The following is a 22,199-nucleotide window of genomic DNA, read 5'->3' as shown; positions in this document are numbered from 1 at the left end:
GATGTCATATTTGGGGGAATCTTTTACAAATGCAACAAATTATCCATTAGTTAATCAAAAGCAAAATTATTATAATTATTTTTAACAGTTTCAGTCATTTTGAAGCAAAATATCCCAACAGATAGTTCTTAAATGTGAGAATTAGCTGCTTTACTTGGTCTCACATGATAAAACATTGGATGAAGTTGCCTTGTAGGCAGTTGAGATGGACATAAATAAAATTCAGTGTTTCCTTTTCTTCATTTGTTCATTCAAGAAGGGCTGCCTGTTTTAGTGCCATAGCATCCTTTACACAACAATAGTGCCAGTGAATTCCACACAATGGGGTTTCCAGATTTTAAATGTTAGACAAAGACACTGAGCAGTTGTAACAGCTCAGTGCTCTGTAACAGCTTCAGAGTTGAGGTAATGGAATCAGGAGAGAAAGTTTGTTGAGTGGATCTAACTTTATGAATTAAATTATTTCATGATGATACTTTTTAACACCGGTGAACATGCAGGAGAAAATCGTTTAAGTGTCCATTCGTTTCTCTACACTACTTCAATAAACATTCTGCTGATAGCGCACAGGTTTACATCTTTCCATCACCACTGATTCATACTCCCATATCTGCTGCTGTGACAGTCAAATGTCCCCAAAAGGAATCCTGCAGAGTTTCATATAAATGTGTCTGATGCCAATAGGTCTTACCTTCACCCCGTGAACCAGGCCGTTCATCAGGAAAGTGTGCTGAGGAAATGTCTCATGAAGGACCTGAAACAACAAAACAGAAAGTCACATCTACAGGTCTTTAAAAATAAAATATACTATCTGTGTCTATCTATACACAAAGTGGGGAGAACAAGTATTTGATACACTGCCGTTTTGCTGGTTTTCCTACTTACAAAGCATATAACTTGGTAATTTTTTATCATAAGTGCACCTCAACTGTGAGAGACTGAATCTAAAACAAAAATCCAGAAAATCATATTGTATGATTTTTAAATAATTAATTTCCATTTTTTGCATTACATAAGTATTTGATCACCTACCAACCAGTAAGAATTATGGCTCTCACAGACCTGTTAGTTTTTCTTTAAGAAGCCCTGATGTTCTCAACTCATTAGCTGTATTAACTGCACCTGTTTGAATTGTTACCAATATAAAACACACTCGTATACATACTCAAACAGACTCCAACTTCTCCACAATGGCCAGAAAGCTGTTGAAGGACCTCAAGGATAAAATTGTAGACCTGCACAAGGCTGGGATGGGCTACAGGACAACAGGCAAGCAGCTTGATGAGAAGGCAACAACTGTTTGCGCAATTATTAGAAAAATGGAAGAAGTTCAAGATGACAGTCAATCTCCCTCGGTCTGGGACTCCGTGCAAGATCTCACTTCGTGTAGCATCAATGAAGGTGAGGGATCAGCCCAGAACTACGCGGCAGGACCTGGTCAAGGACCTGAAGAGAGCTGGGACCACGGTCTCAAAGAACACCATTAGTAACACACTAAGCCGTCATGGATTAAAATCCTGCAGCGTACGCAAGGTCATTTTGCTCAAGCCAGCGCATGTCCAGGCCCGTCTGAAGTTTACCAATGACCATCAGAGGAGGAATGGGAGAAGGTCATGTGGTCTGATGAGACAAAAATAAAGCTTTTTGGTCTAAATTCAACTTGCCATGTTTGGAGGAAGAAGAAGGACGAGTACAATCCTAAGAACACCATCCCAACCGTGAAGCATGGAGGTGGAAACATCATTCTTTGGGAATGCTTTTCTCTAAAAGGGGACAGGACAACTACACCGTATTGAGGGGAGGATGGATGGGGCCATGTATCGCAAGATCTTGGCCAACAACCTGCTGCAGTGTGTGCAAACTTGGTCAAGAACTACAGGAAACGTTTGATCTCTGTAATTGCAAACAAAGGTTTTCAAATATTAAGTTCTGCTTTTCTGATGCATTAAATACTTATGTCATGCAATTAAATATTATTTAAAAATCATACAATGTGATTTTTGTTTTAGTTTCCATCTCTCACAGTTGAATTGTACGTATGAAATATGACAGACCCCTACATGCTGTGGTTTGTAATTAGAAAAACCTGCAAAATCAGCAGTGCATCAAATACTTGTTCTCGTGTGTGTGTGTCTTTTTTTTGCAGGCAGCTTTTATCTTCCGCTATCACTCTGCAAAAGTAAACTTGGAGTCAACTTTGGAGAACGGGCCGGGGGTCTATGCTAATTTCAAGGCTGCTGCTCTGCACTTGTGTACTGATATTGCGAGATACTTTTTACCTGGACGAGTAATATCTTCATGTTTAATCCCATCACACCTCTAGTTGTTACCATCAGGTACATTGATGACCCATGTCCAGAGATCCTTCTTCCATAAGAGCTCTGTTAAACATATCCTAACGACAACTGGTTATTCTTGATTGTTGTTGATTTGTTATGTTGTTGGGGAGCAATCTGCTTTTAACTGTCTTTGGGAAAAAAATAAGCCTTTTGATGTACATACTGCCATGTGAGCATTGAATTAAGATTGGATTATCTGAATTAGGCAAGGCTACATGTAACATGTAGTCCTTGTCAACATCTTCACAGAGATCTTGAACTACAACCATCCAGCTGAGTGGTAGAACAGGGACACTGGCTGCTGAAACAATGTGTGTGTGTGTGTGTGTTGATGATCTGTGTGAGTTAACTTACAGTCAGCATGGGCGTGGTCAGCAGCCCCCAGGCGAAGAACTCTAGGAAGATCACCACCACTGCATGAGTCACTTTGGCTCGGCCGTGCTGTGGCAAGAAGAGAGACAAAAACATTAACTATTCATCTGTAGGTATGTACCTCACTTCCTGTTCAATCTGATCAAAACTCATGTCTTCTACCGCTCTCTTCCAATACCTTCTACCAGCAGTTTACTCCAACATAATCACTGTACAGTTACATTAGGGCATGATGACTTTTCAGTTTTGTCTCATGTTGGTGATCAAGAAAGTTTCTATTAATGTTCTCTTTTCAAGATGTACAAGTTAATACATTTTTTTTTTAAACACTTAAAGCTACACAAAACCTCAACATCTACAGTCATGTTTTTTCAAATGCTTTTACAGTGTGCATTAGGTACTGTCATAAAATCTGAAGTTACAAAAACAAGTTTATTCTGGTATTTCTGAAGAAAGTCCAAATAACAGATTTATAGACCGGTCTCCGTTCTACGTAGGACGGAAGTTCAAAATACACAAGTTACAAATAAAAGACAGCAGTTTCACCTATTCAGTTCCAGGTTGGTGAATTTATACCTAAATGTTGTTGTGTTCAGAAAAGACACTCGTGGCAAAACTGAACTACAAAATAAACCCCGACTTGAGAACAACCTTTCCCTCTCACTTTTCCTAATAGTTAATCATGGAGCTGTGTAGCTTCAAAGTGAGCAGTATCATATGGTGGCATCAGTGGAGTCAATTTGAATACAGTTCAGAAATGTATAAAATGTATCAGAAGCCAAAGTGAAACTATTTTGGACTATTTCACAGATTGTACAGTGGGGCTTGAAAGTTTGTGCATCCCATGTGAAAATTTGTATTAATGTGCCAAAAGAAGCCACGAAAATCCCCAAAAAAGGCATCAAAGACATTCTTATAATATGTTAAAAAAAAAAGTTAGATTTTATTTCCATCATTTACACTTTTAAAATAACAAAACAAAAAAATGGCATCTGCAAAAGTTTGGGCACCCTGCAGAGTTAATACCTTGTACTGCCCCCTTTGGCAAGTATCACAGCTTGAAAACGCCTCTTGTAGTCAGCCAAGAGTCTTTCAATTCTCTTTTGAGGTATCTTAGCCCATTCTAGTCTGTCTGTCACACACTGCTCTTTTAAGGACTAGGCACAGAATTTCCATTATGTTTAGGTCAGGAGATTGTGAAGGCCATGGCAAAACCTTCAGTTTACGCCTCTTGATGTTGATGTTTGCGGCCAAACGTTCTACTTTAACCTCATCGGTCCACAGAACTTGTTTCCACAATGCATCAGGCTTGTCTATAGGTTCATTTGCAAACTTCATACTCGTAGAAGAGGTTTTCTTCTGATGACTCTTCCATGAAGACCATATTTGTACAAGAAGCTCTTCATAGTGGAATTGTGTACCACATCTCCAGTGCTTGCCAGGTCTTTCTGGATGGGCGGTACAGTCAAACAGGGGCTGTTCTGTCTGATATTTTTGTTGTTTTTCCAGGTCTTGCTTTATCTTTCACTGTTCCTGAAGACTGACATTTCTTAGTTACATTCCGAAAAGAGGACATTAGCATCTGAAAACGCTTTGCTATCTTCTTATAGCTCATTTTCTATTTTCAGCTTCCTAGACAACTGCTTAGAAGAAGCCATGGTGCTGATTGTTGGGGCAAGGTCAGATAAGTCTGGGCATTTAAAAGCTTAAGATTGACATCACCTGGTCTTTCCAGACAATGAATTAGAACAATCCATGACGCTGTCAGGTCTCCCCTTTCCAAAGGGGGCGGTGCATGCTATAAACTTTGAAGGGTGGCCAAACTTTTGCCAAAGACATTTTTTTGTTTTCTGTTATTTTGAAAGTGTAAATGATGGAAAGGAAATCTTTTTGTGAACTATTATAAGAATGTCTTATCTGTCATATGATGCTTTTTGGCTTCTTCATGCACATTAACACAAATTCTTACCTGGGCTGCCCAAACCTTCAAACCCCACTGTAGAGAATAACAGAAAATGAAACAAAAACAATTTTTAAAAGTTCCTTAGTCATGTTTCATGGAAACACAAGACCAATTTATGTTTCTGCATAGGCCTGCACTATGGTTATAAAACTCTGTTCATGATTCAATATTTAAATAACTTCGATTTAAAACATTGCACCTGTATTATTACATTTCACAAGCCGACTGAATCACAATCGCTACTGCTTTCTTCTGTGCGTTTTAAACATAGACTGTATACAAATGTTTTTACACTGAATGAGAAAAATTGATGAGGACCAATTAGTCTCCACAGTCTCCGATCAGAATGCCCGGTGGAAATAATTCCCTCGGTACAATTAGAATTTTGTTAAAATAGTCTACAGTGATTTTCATATATTTTGTTCTATTAAAACAATGAACATCCATCCATCTTCGTCCTCTTCTCCGGTATCGGGACGAGGGGGCAGCAGCGCCAGCAGGGGACCCCAAACAATAAACAATCTTTTTTTTCCCTTTTAAAAAAAATTAATTTTCATAAAAAATTACTAGACGGTTTCTGGGTTCTCCTCCTCAAACATGAAATCAAGGAGAGGGTTGTCTTTTCCGGCTGCAGATTCCCAACCATGTTTAGAAAGCACAGGGGAGTCATAGTTTTTCTGTCTACGCCTCTAGAGTCAGTACTCGCTACAAAGCTAATGCCATCCCTTTCTCACTTGCTCTACCATACACTCCACACGCATACACACATGCTGGCTCTCCGGTTCTTTTAAAGATGATTTAGGGTTCTGTGGAGGATCCACGCTTCGTTGGTGTGTGCGTTGATCACTTTAAGTGAATAGCAGGGCAGGCGCGTGTGTGCTTGGTACAGCTAGTGAAAGAGTGACAGGGATTAGCTTCTGGGCAAATAGAGAAACAAAGTATCTCCAATGTGCTTTCTGACCATGGTAGAAAAGCAGTAGCAGGAAAAGTTCTCCTTCCTTATGGAGAAGAAGAACCTGGACATGAGTAGGGGGAAACACAACGCTACCAAGCCACGACCACACGGACAGTCTGTGCCGTGACGTGTAGTTACATTTTTTTAGGTGCACGTCACGCGACGGTATAGGGTCCGTGTCTACACGTACCTACTTACCCACGTGTCACTTAACGCAAGATCATAAATTAGGCTTAAGGCTGTGTGATAGGAAGAAAAATCAAATATCACAATATTCTAGAACAAACACATCCATGTTGATATTGTAGGGTTGACAATTGGTGCTTTCACAACATATTATCAACGAGACTTTAAATAACCATCAGTAATGTGGATATAGTGCCTAAGTGGGTAAAGGCAAATAATAAAAGCAGCTAGAACAGTCTGACGAGTTCAGAAAATTACACCGTATCATGATATCTAAAATCTAAGAAAATATCTAGTCTCTTATTATATATATATATATATATATATATATATATATGCCCTAATGCAAACACACTTTCTGTGGTGTCAGCATCTCCAATGTGAGGATTTGTTAGTTTTCTCTGTTTTATATAACTGTAAATTAAATATCTTTGGGAATTAGACTGATGTACGGACAATAGATATTTAAAGATGTGGACTTGATTATTCAGGAAAATTACAGATACCAGACTATGAAAATGCTTGTTAGTTGCAGCCCTAGACTCTTCGCATTGACGTTAAGTGTGTTTTGCATCCCACAACAAACAGTGGAAAGACTTATTTTTAGCTTGATGTATGAGATGATTCTTTTCAGACAGGTTAACCCTACGGTCATTTGCATGATGCCTTCACTGACATGCCAGTACCATACCAATACCGTGTGTATTACTTTATACGCTTTTACAAAACAACAGAAGGCAAACCGAACTCCGTAATGTTATACAAAGACTACACTGTATTAAAACTGTTCAAAAAAAATCTACAACAAATGAGCTGTGGAGAAATCAATTACATGCGATTTTTTAATATAACATTAACATACTGTATTTACCGCAGTTTATGTATGTTTACCATTGTCAACAAACACAGAAGCATTTATAGCTGCCGGCTGAGCTAAATCCTTTGGGTAACATCTGAACTTATTTTATTTGAACAGAAAAGAGTGACAGATAACGTTAATGTTTGTCCCCGTAAATCAGCGCTGCTCGTTATCAAGGTTCACCTGAAGTTAACAGAAGCTAGCTAGCTAGCTGACTGACAGAACTGCTTAGCTAGTTAGCTAGCTTAAATAAACTGACATAATGATTGTACTGACTCACATTATAGCTATCTAACGTTAGCTACCCATGTAATTTAGCTAGCTATTAGCGTTTAATCTACAACTAACGTTAACGACCGTGACAACTATTTATTGTCCACACATTTCAGCTGCTATCAACTGATTAGCTTAGCTAATTTCAAACGGATGTTTTCATACAGACCAACGTTAGCCTACAGTTGCTAACCAGCCAAGCTAGCGCACTTCTTACCGAGCTCCGGACCAACATTATGTCGTTGGCCTCGGTGGCAGTTTTCTCCAGGTTCATCTCACATCTTGCCGTAACGATTTTCACATCAAGTTCGCATTGCTCGGCATGCTCCTGAGGTTTCTCCGTTTCTTCCAGGGTGTCCCGCTGTGTGAAATGTAACTATGTGTCTGTGCTATCGACTTCAGCTGTAGCGTTGACAGCGGTAAACTAAAGCCTCGGTGGCAGGCTTTCGTTTTTCAGCAAAATTCCTCCGCTCTGGTTAAAATTTAACAGTTTGCCACCGTGTTTTTATTCACCGGAGTTTCCCGGTTTCGCGGCGCTGTCGGCTCATTTCCGTAAATTATCATTCAAGTGTTTTAAACGCCGCCCTACGGGACTGTCTCGGAACAAAAACGAACGCTTTTTCGTGACAGTTAAAAGCTGTTCCCAGATCAGCTCTTATTCAGATTAAATTCTCGATTACATAGCTAAAAGAGGAAAGCTCTAACTCTGGTTCAGTTTATACCCCACCCTATATAGCTAATCAATTGAGAGCGCCCCCTGCTGTGCCACCGTTCACACTACAATGCAGATGGTAGTGTGGACAGAAATGGTAATTTAGTAACTTATGAAGCAGACGGCGTCATAAATTCAATATCATAACAAAAGCCAAATACTGTCCACAGTTAACTGATTCTACTTTAACGCCTCCGTCTGTGAGAAAAACGGGTTAACCGAGGATCTTAGTATTTGGCAGGAAGACGGCGAAGCAAACCAAGCAGCCAACATTCTCTTGGATCACTATTTAGCAAGGGGCAGAAAGGCGGGACTCGGCCGTTGAAGAATTTTTGGCTTCAACGCAAACCTGCACAACAACCAGTGTCAAGGCAACCAGCATAATAAATTACCTTTCCGGTTAGAATTTAAAAAATAAAAGCTTCATCACAAGCGCAGCAACACTTGACAACATTGATACCAAATTTGATGGTTTTGATTAGAGTGAACAAGACATTCAAAAGAATAAGGTTTTGTTTCCAAGTCGGTTTCCCAGGAATTTGCCTTGGTGTTTTAGTACGTAACAACAAACAAAATAGAAGCAAAAGAAAGTCCTGCCAAAGAAAGAAATACATTAAAAAAATGAAATACTATAACTTTTTTAATATGTACAAACATTGTGACACTATGCATATGTAAATATGAACCAATACAGAATTAATTCTTTCATAGTGAATTGAAATAATCAAATAGTAATGATTCGGTTTTATTCTCTTCTCTGTGTGTAGCATGAGTGTAAAGGGGCAGAAGAACATAGTGCAACATGGAAATACACACGTAAAGTAGCCTAGAAGTACCCTTAAAATTTTACTTAAGTACTTTGAGCTGGATGGTAATTTAAAATGATGTCTTTCAGTTGAATTGATAGATAGATAGATAGATAGATAGATAGATAGATATTTATTGATCCCAAAAAAAGGGAAATTATGCCGTGTCAGCAGCAAACAGACATCAGTCACACAGCACAGAACATACATAAAAACTCAAATTCATAATATATCATTTGAAAATGTTTTTCGTTTATAATCAAACTTTACAATAACACACTGTAATAGTGTTGGTTAATGCGATTAACACCAATTGTATTACATAACCCATGATTTACATGTACCAACATCATGACACATTGAGATAAAGTCCTTCTTTGGCAAACGGAAGAGGAAGATATGGCTATTAAATATATTAATAAAGATATTAAATGCCCTATATCAGGATAGAATATTTAGGCCACATTGCCCAGCTCTAATTGTACTGTAGGTTACTTGGGTAACTTACATTCATTTTTTTTTTTTACAGTCTATGATTTCATAACTAATAAATGTCCTTGTAATACCAAAATATATACTTATTTAAAAATACACATGCAACTTTTCCTTCACAAAAGTCTTTATTTCAATCTGAATAAAGTGCATGCCTATTATTCCTTTAATTAGTAAAAAGAAAGAAACATATCACATTGCAGCAAAATCCGCGCTTTCATTTTGGAGGCCGCATCGCCTGACTTCCGTCATCCCTCCATCTTAGCGCAGCTAGCTTGTTGCAGCGAAGAACCAAACGGAGGCAGAGCGGATCAATTTGGAGCCACGGCGGTTGATCGGGATTATGCGGCGACACTGATTGCTGTATCGGTAAGAAAGTGCGGCCTCTGGCACCGCCGAACGAGCCGTTTATTGGGCCGTTTGTCCGGTTTGACGTTTTACCGCAAACCAGCTAGCTTAGCGCCTGTGTTTTCTCCCTCACAGACCTCCCTCTCCCTTTGTTCGCTTGCGCCTTTTTTTTGCACTGATGCGGGTTTTGTAAATACTGGTGCAATATGGCGGCCGTCTGGAGGAGTTGACCAATTATCTCTGCACATATTTAGATATGTTGGAGTTTTCCACCAGTTTTGTTAGGTGGTCAGTTAGTGAGGAGGAGGAGGAAGAGGAAGAGGGTAAACTGTGACCTCTGAATGGGCAATTTCATCAGCAGCAGCCAAAAACACAGTTATATTTACAAAAACACACGTTAATGATACCTTGCTGTTATTGTAATGTGACTTGCATACTTTATTGTGATCTACACAAACAAACACCCACACACTTGCACGCACACGCTGAATGCATGTGTCAGTGTTCTGAGGATTATGTCTGGCATACAAACAGAATGTAGGAGGACACAGATCTTTGTTCAGAGTATACGACACTGTCAGGTAAACTCAGGTGAGGATAGTGACAACTAAATGTTACTGACACATTACGGATTATAATTTTGTGAAGATGACTTGTTGTCACTCCCAAAACACCATGACATTTTTTTTCTCCTGGGGAATCTGGAACAGTAAGTCTATCTATGCCCTGATCAAATAGTTTAGTTTCCAACTGAAATGATTAGTTATTAATCGATTAGTTGATAAAAAGACAAATTAATCCGCAAAAGAGCTGGGTATCGGTCAAAGATGTTGATACTTGCACCGATACGATACTGTGACTTCGATATTTGTTCCTGAGCGATACTTTTCATTCATAGTCAACCATCTCAAAATACAACAACACACACGGGAGTCCCGTTTCTGTGCTATCGTAGAGTTTTGTTTTTCCTGCATGCCTCTGTGATGTGTAGACAGCCGATCAGCTGCATTATTAGATCTGGGTACAAGCATGCTGCATGCCTTTGGCTCACTGACGCCGGTGAGATTGACTCATTAGGTATTGAATGACAAGCCACTTCTCGATACTCAATACTACGGAGGCAATTTGGTCGGTGCCTAGAAAGTATCGAACTAATGTACCCGGCCCTAATCAGCAATTATTTTAGTTTCAGTTCTTCTTTTTTTAAGGACGAAATATGACCTACCTCTATCAAGTTTTATTGTCACATATACAATCATACACAGCACAACTTGTATAATGATTTGTTTGTTGTTTTGGTTCATGATGAAGATGACCATCCGATATTTTCAGTGGCAATAATGTATCGATACACAGGCGCCAAGTATCGATCCATTATTAAATATAAGTTGGTCAGTTTGTCTGCTTGACATTCCCATTTTGCAGCAACAAAATTGAAGTGAGATGAACAAACGTGTATGTAAATGTAAATGTATCTTTTTCGATAAAACAGATGTTGACCAAGTTTCCTTTTGGGGACATCATTTGAAATTGGGAAAAGTTAGAAGTTGGAAAAAGGTTATAAATTGCAATATTTCACAGAATATTGGAACATGTTTAAAATCGCAATAATATTTAGTCGTGGCATAAGTATCGTGATGATATCGTATCGGGAGGCGTCTGGTGATTCCCACTCTTACTTACACCTCTTATTTTTAGTGAGGAGCTGCTTAAATCTTTAGATGTTTGGGGAACACATCTCCAGGTGTTCACGCGCCACAGGACCAGATTAATCCATCTATTTTATTAACAAAAAGGAGGTATCTAAAGTAATAGTCTCTTCATTTGCAATTAATTTCTTTGCGCAACACATAACCAAATAATAATTAATAATAGATAATAACCTCAATTCAGGTAAACACTATAAGGCTTCCATCCATATTGCAAATTGTAACCGAAAATGCATATTAATGCTTGTTTCTATTCACTGCCGTCCTGCGATTATTAGTAGTTTGTTGATCAAAATCAGCAGGTGGTGCTGAAAACCACTATACCACTGGTCTGCAGTGGGCCCATCTCCATCTTCTAGGACGGCTGGGGGATATGACGATATATATCGTCCCAACGGTATTAGTAATGCTTATTAGATCTTTTTTCAGTTTGATTGCCGACCCTCGTTAACCAGTCTTTACCGTTAACCGACGAGCAGGGAAGAAAGTCCCCGTTCTCCTGCCCAGGACGCTCAGATGTTCTTCACGCGCTTCTCGTCCGAGGACAGCTGCAAACTAAGCCATGATGTTCTGATGCCACTTTCCCAGAAACCACTTGCGCGTCTGTGCGATTGACACAAGTCCGCCGCTGTCTGAGCCTGTCCTCACCACATCCGGTGCTTTTAGTTATGAGATAATCGGTCAAAATTCCAATTGTCGGTTAACAGTAAACGGTTAATCCCTAAACAATATCAATGTCTACTGTATTCCTTTTTTTCTGTACGGTTTCTATCTCAATGTCTTAAAAAAGCTTACAAACTATGTCCCAATATTTATGTCATTTGGACGAGAAAATATAAAATATTGAGTACTTTTCATTTGTTAACTATTTAATTCACACAGGAGTATACAACAGGCTTCACCATGTGGTTTTCATCAAGCTTTTGTTTTATTGAATTACCAGAAAACATGCTATACTGTGGTGTTTATCGTCTTCGAGACATTTACTGATCTGCTGTATATATGGATTAAAGATTTCGGCCATAACACCCATCCCTAACTTCTCTTATCGGCTCAGCTTGCTCGGAAACAAGGTGGTAACAAATGAAGTAGCAGGTAACGGGCGCAATCCACAACTTTTGCTAATGGGAATGGTAAAGAACCCTTATAATGTGGAACGGAGTGAAATGAAGTGAAGTGGAGTGCTTGTTGGAGACGCGGTTATGTGGCCTGTGTGGTCGGGTTGATCCTGGTCTGATCCTGGTCTGTTCTGAGCCAGTGCTGCAGCGGTGTAGTGTTTCTGCAGCGCTGCATGTGTGTAAGTGTGTAGCAGCAGCAGTTTGTGTTGCAGCTGTGGTTGTTGTTTTGCAGCTTGCCGCTTTTCTAAGGTTATTTTGTCTCCATAAAGCAGTTTATTTTTGAACATCAGGAGTGTTTCTGTGTGTTGTCATCATGTCTGCAGTTTCCCAGAATTCAGTGTTTTTGCTGCCAGCATCTGTGACCTTGTCAGACAGTTTTTATCTGTTGTTGTTTGAAGGTTTTCTCTCTGCTGCCTATTGGATTCAAGTTCATTCAGATTTTTACTGACATGTTGGCATCTGCTGTTTTACACAAGGTCTGTTCTGTGCCTCATGGTGACCTTTTTATAATGCAAACACTCAGTTTGCATAGACTACACTGAGGTTTAGAGACATGAAGTGACAAAGTCATTAGTTGTGGTTTTGAGAATGAGTCTCAATGGTAATTTACATGAAGTTAGTGATGAGAAACATTCTGCTGGGATGTTTCAGACACCTGCTTATGTGGTTTCACTAAACAACATGAAAAGATCAGTTCAATAACTGATTAATCAGATATTAGTTTGTCTGTTATGATAATAAACAAGACAACTGAATCTATCTACTCGAGAACTTCTGATTCAAAAATGTCAAAGAAAAGTGAAAAATCACTGTTCTTTGACAATTTTAGTCAATAATTAAGGCATAATTTGGCGGATTAATCAGTAATAAAAGTATTTTTTAAAGCACTTTATAAAGTTACAACATGGTTGAACCTGGATGAATACATTTTTAGGCCGCCAAATAAATTTAAGACGATAAAAAATACAAAAATAAAATAGAATGAAAGGAACTATAATAAACAAGAAAGAAACATAAAAAATGTGACAGACAACTGCAGTGTGCTAGCATTCATGGAAATAGGGCTGCAGCTAAAAATTATTGAATAATCTGTCAGTGTTTTGTTCATCATCATCATTTGACCTATAACTTTTCTAGCAAATATAACGACCGTTGTCTGGTTCCCGCTTCTACAATGTGAAGATTTAGATTTATTTAATTATGAAATAAATCTGTTTGGGTTTTGGACAGTTAAGGCCTGTTTACAGTCACCGTTCCCGATCTGTCGCGCGACTGTGTGACGTGAAAATGACGTAGATCTCGCTGGCGCGCCAGGATTTAAAGTGCGCAACCACTCTCTTGTTTTCAGTGCCGCACGCCAAAGAGGAAACAGGAAGCACGGATGAGTTTGAAGTCAAGCTCTCATGGCCGAAAGCACCAATTTAACTTTGCAGTTGAACAATTATCATAGTTAGTCAGAGCGCAAGCTGAGAGTCAAACTCTGATCAATATATATTGCTATGTAGGTTTTCACATACGACACATTTGCTTTGGTGTTTTGGTGCATACACAAGACACATAAACATAGCCTATAAAAAAACAATATAAATATTTAAAAATGCAGTTTTCCTGCTTGAAAAAAGTGGTAATTTTTCTCTAATGCCAGAATAAAGACGTTTACTCATAATCTGTTCAGAAGATCAAGTCATTGATGTTATCAATTCAAAATAGAATATACCTTTTTTTTATGTATGGGTGATGAGCTATGAAAGAAATGAAAATGGTAAGTTAATAAGTTAATATTCATGTCTGGTTTCTCTCCTCAGGCTGAACACACTGTTTCCTCATCGCGTCCATCAGCTGTGACGTTGCCTCAGTCTCCAGGGTTTAGTCTCTACCTGGCCTGTATGCAGCCTGTCCGGGTCCCGGCCTAATTCCTGGTGGTCCTTACTCTTCCACCACCTCCTCCCTCCTTTCCCTACCCTCCTCCCCCCTTTGCCCCCTCCCTCCATTCTCCCTCCCACACACACGCACACACACACAAACACACACACACACATACACAAACACAAACAGACCCCGGCCTGGTGTCACACAGACTGACTACCAGCATTTAACCCCGGACCGGCGGCCTGGCTGGCTGCCCCCCTACAGGTGGATGAATGAAGACCCCATTCAAGAGCCCAGCGGCCCCGCGGCCCCCCCGACCAGACGGGGGTGAGTTACAAAATGCATCAAACACTCAATGATGTCTAAGGATCACTGACCAATTTCTTCTCAAAGTTGAAAAATAAAAAGAATCATATTTTTGATGTCAAACAAAATTCAAACATGGATGTCATAAAAATGATAATGTTTTCACATTATAACATTTCTTGTATTGCTGACCTCAGATGTCCTTGAACGCACCGCTAGTCTGTATGATGGATGCTGAATATTTGTATATGTGTTTCAGGACATTCAGGTGTGTCTGCAAACATGATGAAGAAGAAAAACTCACACAAGTAAGTCTGATGAATGTAATCAGATGTTCTGAGCTCCTTTTCATTTGTACATTCATTATTGAAAATGTTTTTTTTTAATTATTTTTTAAAGAGGCTATATATGACTTTATTTCTAAATATATCTCTCCTGCTGTTTTCTACTCTGTCTCCCTGCAGGAAACAGAGGACCAGTGTTGGTCCCAGTAAGACTCTGGCTCAGCCCAGAAGGAATATTGTGGGCTGCAGGATCCAGCACATCTGGAAGGAGGGCAGTAAGTCTGATTTGAAGACATGTTTTAGGGGTCAGACATCAGCTGTTGAAAGACAAGCTATTTTATCTACTATTTTTTTTTTTATTCTTAGTTCAGCCTTTTTGGGATCATGATGGGGAATATATAGTTAGTTCACACTCAAACTTCAGAACAAACACATTGTTACATAAGAAAGTACTCAACCAGGGTCAGAGTTTCATTGTTTCTTGTGTAGCTAATACATCTTTGTGTGTGTCTTTGCTTGCGCTCAGGTAAGTCGTCCCAGTGGAAGGGGACGGTCCTGGACCAGGTCCCCGTGAACCCCTCCCTCTACCTTATTAAATACGACGGCTTTGACTGCATCTACGGCCTGGAGCTGTACAGCGATGAGAGGGTGGTGGGGCTGGATGTCCTTCCTGACAGAGTGGGTGAGGAACACCGTTAACTTCTTACCACGCTGAACAGACTTTGGGGGTTTTCCCCATTCACTTCAACAAGTACAGTGCCTGGCCTGTGGTATTACTCCACTATATAGCCTACTACTGACTTACAGTGTAGCCTCCCCATCACACACACACACACACACACACACCTGCTGCTGCTGCTGCTGTCCAGAGCGTGTCAAGAGTCTGCTGCATGCAAGCAGCTTATTGTTTGGCTGTTTAGTTTTATTTTGAAAAATCTAATATCCAACGCTGTCCTAATTGCTCCAAAATCCAAACATCAAGTTCATTGGGTTACATAAGGAAACAAAGTGTGAATTACATTGGCTAAACCTTTCATGACATATTTCGAAGACACATGCACAGACATACATACATACATGCATACCGAGGCGCCCTTGCTTTATTAGATAAACAGTCAGAGCTTGATAACAGCAGCGTCTAGTGGACGTTGGGGGAACCGCAGCTCACTTAAGCTCTGACGCAGTTTTTGTTAGACTGAAAAGAGAGTCTTTTTTTTGGAACTAGTTTCAAAATGCTAAATTATTTTTATTTAATTTCATATCTAAAACAAATAAATCCTGAGACATTACAGAATAGACACCAGAGAAAGTAAACCATAAATAAAGTGATTATCCTCTAATTGATGAATTGACTAATAGCTCAAATCACAGTTTACTACATAATGTTGATGTAGTGTAGTAAGTGAGCACAGACTCGGATGATGTCAGTATTAACTCCTTCTCTGCCTCTCTGTGATTGGCTCAGCTCCGGCCCGTGTCAGCGACTCGATGCTTGCTGAAACTATGATCGGTAAAGCGGTGGAGCACATGTTCGAGACGGAGGACGGGCCAAAGGAGGAGTGGAGGGGGATGGTGCTGGCTCGAGCTCCCATCATGACCGCCTGGTTCTACATCACCTACGAGAAGGACCCGGTTCTCTACATGTACCAGCTGCTGGACGACTACAAGGAGGGAGACCTGCGCATCATGCCCGACTCAAGTGAGTGGCAGCGGGCTGGAACTGGTTCTTCTGGGCACCAGTTTCACCGGTTTTCATTTCAGCACCTCATTTTGGCTCACTTTTAGTCTCTTAACTAAAGTTTTAGTTTTTTAGGTAGTCATTTGTACCGATACCGGTGCTAAAACAATACCTTTTAAACTGGTGCTGGTGCCCGAACTGACACTTTTTTTAAAGATTTTTGTTTTTTTAAATATGTACAATATGTAGTTTTTAAAAAAGAGCACAAAACAACAGTTTGCAACATTTAAGAATGGCTTGTTTATGCTAAGGCAATATGGTCAAAATTAAAGTATTTATTAAAACTTTTATAAAACTATAAAAATAACTTATTCCACCAGTAAATTGCTGGTAAATGACAAAAAACACCACTAGATAGAGCATTTTACAATAACCTTGAATGCACCACGAGACTGGCCAGGCTAGTTTCAGTTAATGCACCGTTTCTGTTTTCTGACGGCGGCAGCTGGAGGCTGTTATGTCTCGGTGTTGGTATCCTCTGCAATGAAATACAGTCACACCGTTAAACATTAGCTGTCTGTATTTTAACCATGTTTGATCCAGGTGCTAACTAACGGTAGGCCAAGTATATTATGTTAACTAGCGTCACATGCAGCGCTGGCATTTCAGTAGGCCCGTTATGAGGCACCAATAGATAGGTCCAGTAGATACCAGTTGTTAAGGCAACAGTGCTGTATAAGCACCGGGTTTGGTTACCCAACCCTTTTCATTTCTCTTTAAAACAAGAGGTTTTTATAACTGTTTCTAAATGAGTTAGTACTACCAGACACATCACCTCTCTCTCTCTCTCTCTCTCTCTCTCTCTTCCCCTTTGCAGACGACAGCGTGGCGGCGGAGCGGGAACCTGGCGAGGTGGTCGACAGTCTGGTGGGCAAACAGGTGGAGTACGCCAAAGAGGACGGCGGGAAACGGTCGGGTATGGTCATCCACCAGGTGGAGGCCAAGCCCTCAGTCTATTTCATCAAGTTCGACGACGACTTTCACATCTACGTTTACGACCTTGTCAAGACCTCCTAAGATCAGAAAGCCGGTCCAGGGCCCCCAAAAAGACTAACTGAGACCTGCCTAGAGCCACCGAAGTAACCCCACCGAAATCCCCCAGTGAAGGAAAACTACAGCTAGGGTTTAAAACATCCACGATCTATAGAGACGCCTGAGACAAACAATATTATTCTTTACTCTTTCGCCTTAAACACAAGGGAAAAAAATGTGGTTATGGAAGCCCAGCCCCTCACCAAGACAGGAAAACTAAAACCAGCTCCAAGTCTTCGGGTGTATCCAGTCCTCTTATAATCCATCATCATTGTCCAAATTTCTTTAGACTCTGTTTGGATGCTTCCTCCGACACAAAACTGGTAGTGGGCCCCAAAGAAGACCAGGGATCCTGTGTTATATGGAAGAAGTAAAACCTATATAGTTTAATACTATTTTGGAACATTTGTGGCAGTAATACACAAAAAACTTGGCTAAAATTGATAAAACAAACACTGCTGGTTGAGTTTGAAAACAGGATTTCTAGAAGCTGAAATCTGCGGGGAAACGATCCTGAGATCCTCCAGACAAAACAAAAACCCAAATATCATTTGCGCCAGGTCTGAAACTATTTAGGTAAACAGCAAGACCTCATCCCCCCTTTCCTGAAACCCTGTCAGACCGCTTGAGATCTCCGTCGTCAGAGGAAGGGGGACAGACAGGTCCGAGTCTGCCGGGGTTAATGAAGGGATGGGACTTTAGAAGACAGAAACCTGTAGAGGAAGAGAAAGCTGACCCATCGTCTGTCTCCATCTGTATTTATAGAAGGTGTACGTGGACTATTGTGCTATTAGAGGTCAAAATACAGAGGATTTTACCTAACCTGCCTACCTGCAGGTCACCTGTTAACAAACAAAGACGCTGACTGGAATAAAGTGTGAAGGAAGCCGTGGAAAAACCAGAGGACACAGAGACAGACTGTTTTCTTTTTACATTATTTTAGCGTTTGGCTTTTTTTTTTTTCCCTGTTGCTGCTGATTCCTACATTACCCATAATGACTTCCATCAGACAGTGGGAGAGGCTCAGGTGTGTTTGTTTGGCTGCATCAGTTCGTCCAAAGTGACCCGTGAGCATTGTTGGCTGTCCTCATAAACTAGTTAGCTGCTGCTTAAAGATAGTGCTCTGGGTTGCCGTCCAGATTCAGTTTTCCGTAGGAATGCTAATGATTCTGGTCCAGATGAGAACTAGTTCAAGTCAAAGAAAAACTCTTTTTTTTAGTCCTAGATTATTTAACATTTATAATCAGTATAAAATCATTACGTAATGGTTTATAACAAACTGGGATGTAGTTGTAAGTAGATATATGTTTATTAATGTTAAGTATTTGTCAACAATTTTAACTTCTACTATGAAGACAATAATTCTATGAGTTATAGTTTTTAAGTAATACATTAATCAACACTCACATGGTGTGTTATAAACCTTTATTACATGTTTATTACTGCTTATAAATGTTAAATTATGTGTTGCGTTTATCTTGGAGCAAAGACAAAATGTCTGAATGTTCCTTTTAATGGCTTCCTTAGGACAGCTGATGCAGTATTGATCAGTTTAATAAAAGCCAAAATGCTGGCACAACTGACAAATCACTGAACCTGAAGATAAAACTGTAGCAGTCGTGATGACCCGCCCCCTGTCTGAGGTGGTCTTTTCTGATTGGTTGGACTCAAGCACAGATGTGGTTTGTTCCAAACCAGTCATCCAGTGTTCATCTGTTGGAAGTTGATTTATATGTTTTTATAAAAAAAAATCTTTTCTCTTCTTCTGCTTTCACATCAACGCCCTGTATAGTTACTTCTTTGTTTATATGAGCCGGCACATTCAGATCGCCTTGTTTTCTTTGTATATTATCTCTTTGTTGGTTTTATGTCACATGTCTTCTGATCTGTGTATACTGTATATGACCCAGTTAGCTGTAGGCTTATGGCTGAAATTCATATATCATCCAAAATGACTGAAGATTTTTATCCCAACTGCACTCCACAGATCTGTTGGTGTGTAGGATTATTTTGTCTTTAACTGTTTGCTGCCTGACAAATCTCTCCGTTGCTGAATGGAGTCTGGGTTGGGGCGCTCCTCCCTTGCAATCACTTCCTAGCTCGCTATAAACCACTCCTCCTTTTTAACAGTTTAAACTCAGTCAGGGGTTGATGGAGGATACTCTATCTCCCACGATGCTGTGCTCTTACCTGATGTAGCTTCACTCACCACAGACATAACTCTTAACATTAGCATAAACAGCCATGTTGCCTGATCCACGTCCCGTGTGCCTGAAGGGAATCGAACATCTGAAACACTTTTTCTTTTCTATTCTTTTTTTTATTGAATTAATGTTTCCAAACCAGTGCGTTTTCATTTTGGATGCCACCTGTTTTAAATCTAGAACACTCCTGATTCAAGTCCATGATGTGGGTGCCAGAACATTTCATTCAGTTTTGAAGATGATTTGTTCTGATGCTGGAATCTACACGATATTTTTTGATATCTTGGAACGTATTCTAACAACCTGCCCATTCTAATTCTGCAACATGCAAAATCTTTAACATGAAAGTTCAGTTTGTTAATAACACAAAATTCTCACAATGGAACGAACCCCCACATCCTGGTTTGAGAACACTTCTGGTTGGCGAGGACTTCTCAGTGTCAGGCTGTGGTGTTTCAGAACATTTGTGGAGTGTGTCCCATCCCAATGTGTGCAACATGTATAGAACCCTCCTCATTCTGACAAAAAATGTTGAAGGAAGCACATGTTCCATTCATTAGATTTCCTAGAACGCATCCCCCAAAAAACTGTGTGAGTCATTTTTATACAAACACATGTTGAAGGGTGAATGTGTTTGCTTTCAGCTTCAGATTCTAGAGAGACTGAGACTTGTTTTGCAGTCTGGTTTGGATATGTGCATTCTCAAGCCTGGAGTCTGGAATTCTATAATCATTTTTTTTACCACATTCCTGTTAGAATCTTTTTGTTGTTGTTGATTTCCCTAAAAAACACAGCTACAAATTCTAGAACACTGAGACCAGAACCCATACGTTCTGATTCAAGAACACGTCTGGTTTCTGAATTGAAAATCTATTCAAAACATCTGCGGACCGAGGACATAAAAGGGCAAAAGGGAGTTATTAACTTGACTTGGCGTTTAGATGTCAAAACTGTAACCACAATTAATAGTATTGTAATCACAGGAAAACATATGACCGAGGAAACATCTACAGTTTAAACGGTCAGAGAGCACACCGTGTTGTTTGTTTGTTTCAGGTAGAAATGTTTGGTTGATCTGCTAGCTAGCTCTGCCTTGCTCCTGTCCCCGGTTCTCTCCTCTGTTTCTTTCATCTTTACTCCAGTCACCAAGGAAACAAACAGAAGTTCTTGGACTGTTTGTCTTTCAGTCCCATTCAGAGAAAGCGGCCGGTGTCCGCTGATCTAGTCTCTGCTGCCGTTTTAACCGCTTAAGTTAACCTGGATGCCCACAATGCACCTGGCTTCAGAGGATGTTTAGACCGTAGTCCGACTCCTGGGCGTTGGATGGGGATGGGGGGGAGGCAACCAGTGTCTGCGTGGATATCTTCACCCTTCATGATGTGGATCATCATTAGTCGTCCGTTCAGGAGGCGACGCGCTGTTCGTATTTTACAAATAACATTGAAGTGTGTGTATGTGTATGTGCGTGTGTGCGTGCGTGCGTGTGTGTTGATCAGCCCCTGTTCAGAGAAGTGTTGTTTTTGCATGCCTATATAGCTCGGTGTAAATCGATGTGAGTTGCATGTCTGTGTAGTTTTCAGTTGTTTGGCTGACTTCTATCTGTTGTGGCTTTTCGTGCCTTTCGTTTGATTTCTCCGTTTTTTCTTTCCCGTTTTTTTTTGTACCGTGTGTTCCAGAGGCTGCTGTTTTTTGGGGTTATTGAGCAAAAAATAGAAAATGAAAACAAAGAAAATCCTCCTCCAAACAGAACTGACAGCAGTTATCATGAGGTGATGACGGGTGTGAATTCGGTTTCAAGGTGGATTGTCCCTTTAAAGTGTGCCAACTACAGATGCCAGTGTTGTACAGCAGTGAAAAGCTTACACTATTTACTAAAATAAACCATTTCTCTGTTTTTTCATTCCCGAGTCTGTCACTTCTTTCTGTTTTGAGATTTGAATTTGATGAACTTTTAAAGAGACGTCCCAACAAAAAGCATATCTTCAATTCAGAGAAGACGTTACTAAAAGACTAGTTGAAATAGTCTACATGAAAAGTGGGAAACAGTTAACAAATAAAAGCAAAATACACAATAAAGACCAAGATCAATTGTCATAATCTTGTTTCAGATTATTTCTTTAATGGACATAAAAATCCATCAATCTAAACAAACATGTTTGATGTGTTTATATTCAAAATAATCCTGTTGACCCTTCAACATGATGGTAAAATCAGGAAAGGCTCTTCGATAAAAGTTTTAAAAAGAGACTATATACAAATGTACTAATGTCACAACATTAAAATCCTACAACCCAATACATGTGTTGTTTCATGAATCTTTAGAGGTAAATAAGCTTTTTGTTTATTCATCTCATCTTTTAAACAATGAAATTGTATCAGAGACTAGTAGAATAAGAGATATATGCTGTACAGTATATTGCCATTACGTTTCAATGAGAAATACACTTCCAAATCTTTCAAGAATAAGTCAATATGTAAAGAGCTTATTGATAAGTCTGTTTGTTGTTTTGGACATGAAGACATTAGTTGGTGGTAAAACGTTTCATAACTTCTGTGTAACCATAATTATCTCCTGGTGTATTGAGACCTCTAATATGTAGAAATATATGTGAAGTATTAATAACTGAAGAACAG

At 39.7% G+C, this 22,199-nt stretch overlaps 2 protein-coding genes across 2 annotated transcripts in view; one reads left to right on the top strand and one right to left on the bottom strand.

Moving 5' to 3' along the window:
* mfsd14bb (major facilitator superfamily domain containing 14Bb) overlaps nucleotides 1-7,655 on the bottom strand; it is an 18,055-nt gene extending 10,400 nt beyond the window's left edge. Inside the window, exons 1-3 of the mRNA XM_034872259.1 lie at nucleotides 7,165-7,655; nucleotides 2,694-2,780; nucleotides 652-754 (exon numbers count right to left, since the gene is read on the bottom strand). Of these exons, the coding sequence (XP_034728150.1) occupies nucleotides 652-754; nucleotides 2,694-2,780; nucleotides 7,165-7,221 (247 nt within the window). The 5' untranslated portion in view covers nucleotides 7,222-7,655. The remainder of the gene's footprint in view (nucleotides 1-651; nucleotides 755-2,693; nucleotides 2,781-7,164) is intronic.
* A 1,536-nt stretch (nucleotides 7,656-9,191) lies between these two features.
* Nucleotides 9,192-21,463, top strand: spinb (spindlin b). The gene is given in 8 exon segments (XM_034872719.1): nucleotides 9,192-9,326; nucleotides 13,938-14,299; nucleotides 14,301-14,328; nucleotides 14,567-14,615; nucleotides 14,772-14,866; nucleotides 15,118-15,273; nucleotides 16,057-16,290; nucleotides 17,147-21,463. Coding segments are annotated over 7 exon segments (792 nt in total). The 5' UTR covers nucleotides 9,192-9,326; nucleotides 13,938-14,269; the 3' UTR covers nucleotides 17,347-21,463.
* The last annotated feature ends 736 nt before the right edge of the window (nucleotides 21,464-22,199 follow it).

This window comes from Etheostoma cragini, chromosome 5 (genome assembly GCF_013103735.1).
Source record: "Etheostoma cragini isolate CJK2018 chromosome 5, CSU_Ecrag_1.0, whole genome shotgun sequence".
Classification (NCBI taxonomy): Eukaryota; Metazoa; Chordata; class Actinopteri; order Perciformes; family Percidae; genus Etheostoma; species Etheostoma cragini.
This window is presented reverse-complemented; position numbering and strand designations above follow the sequence as displayed.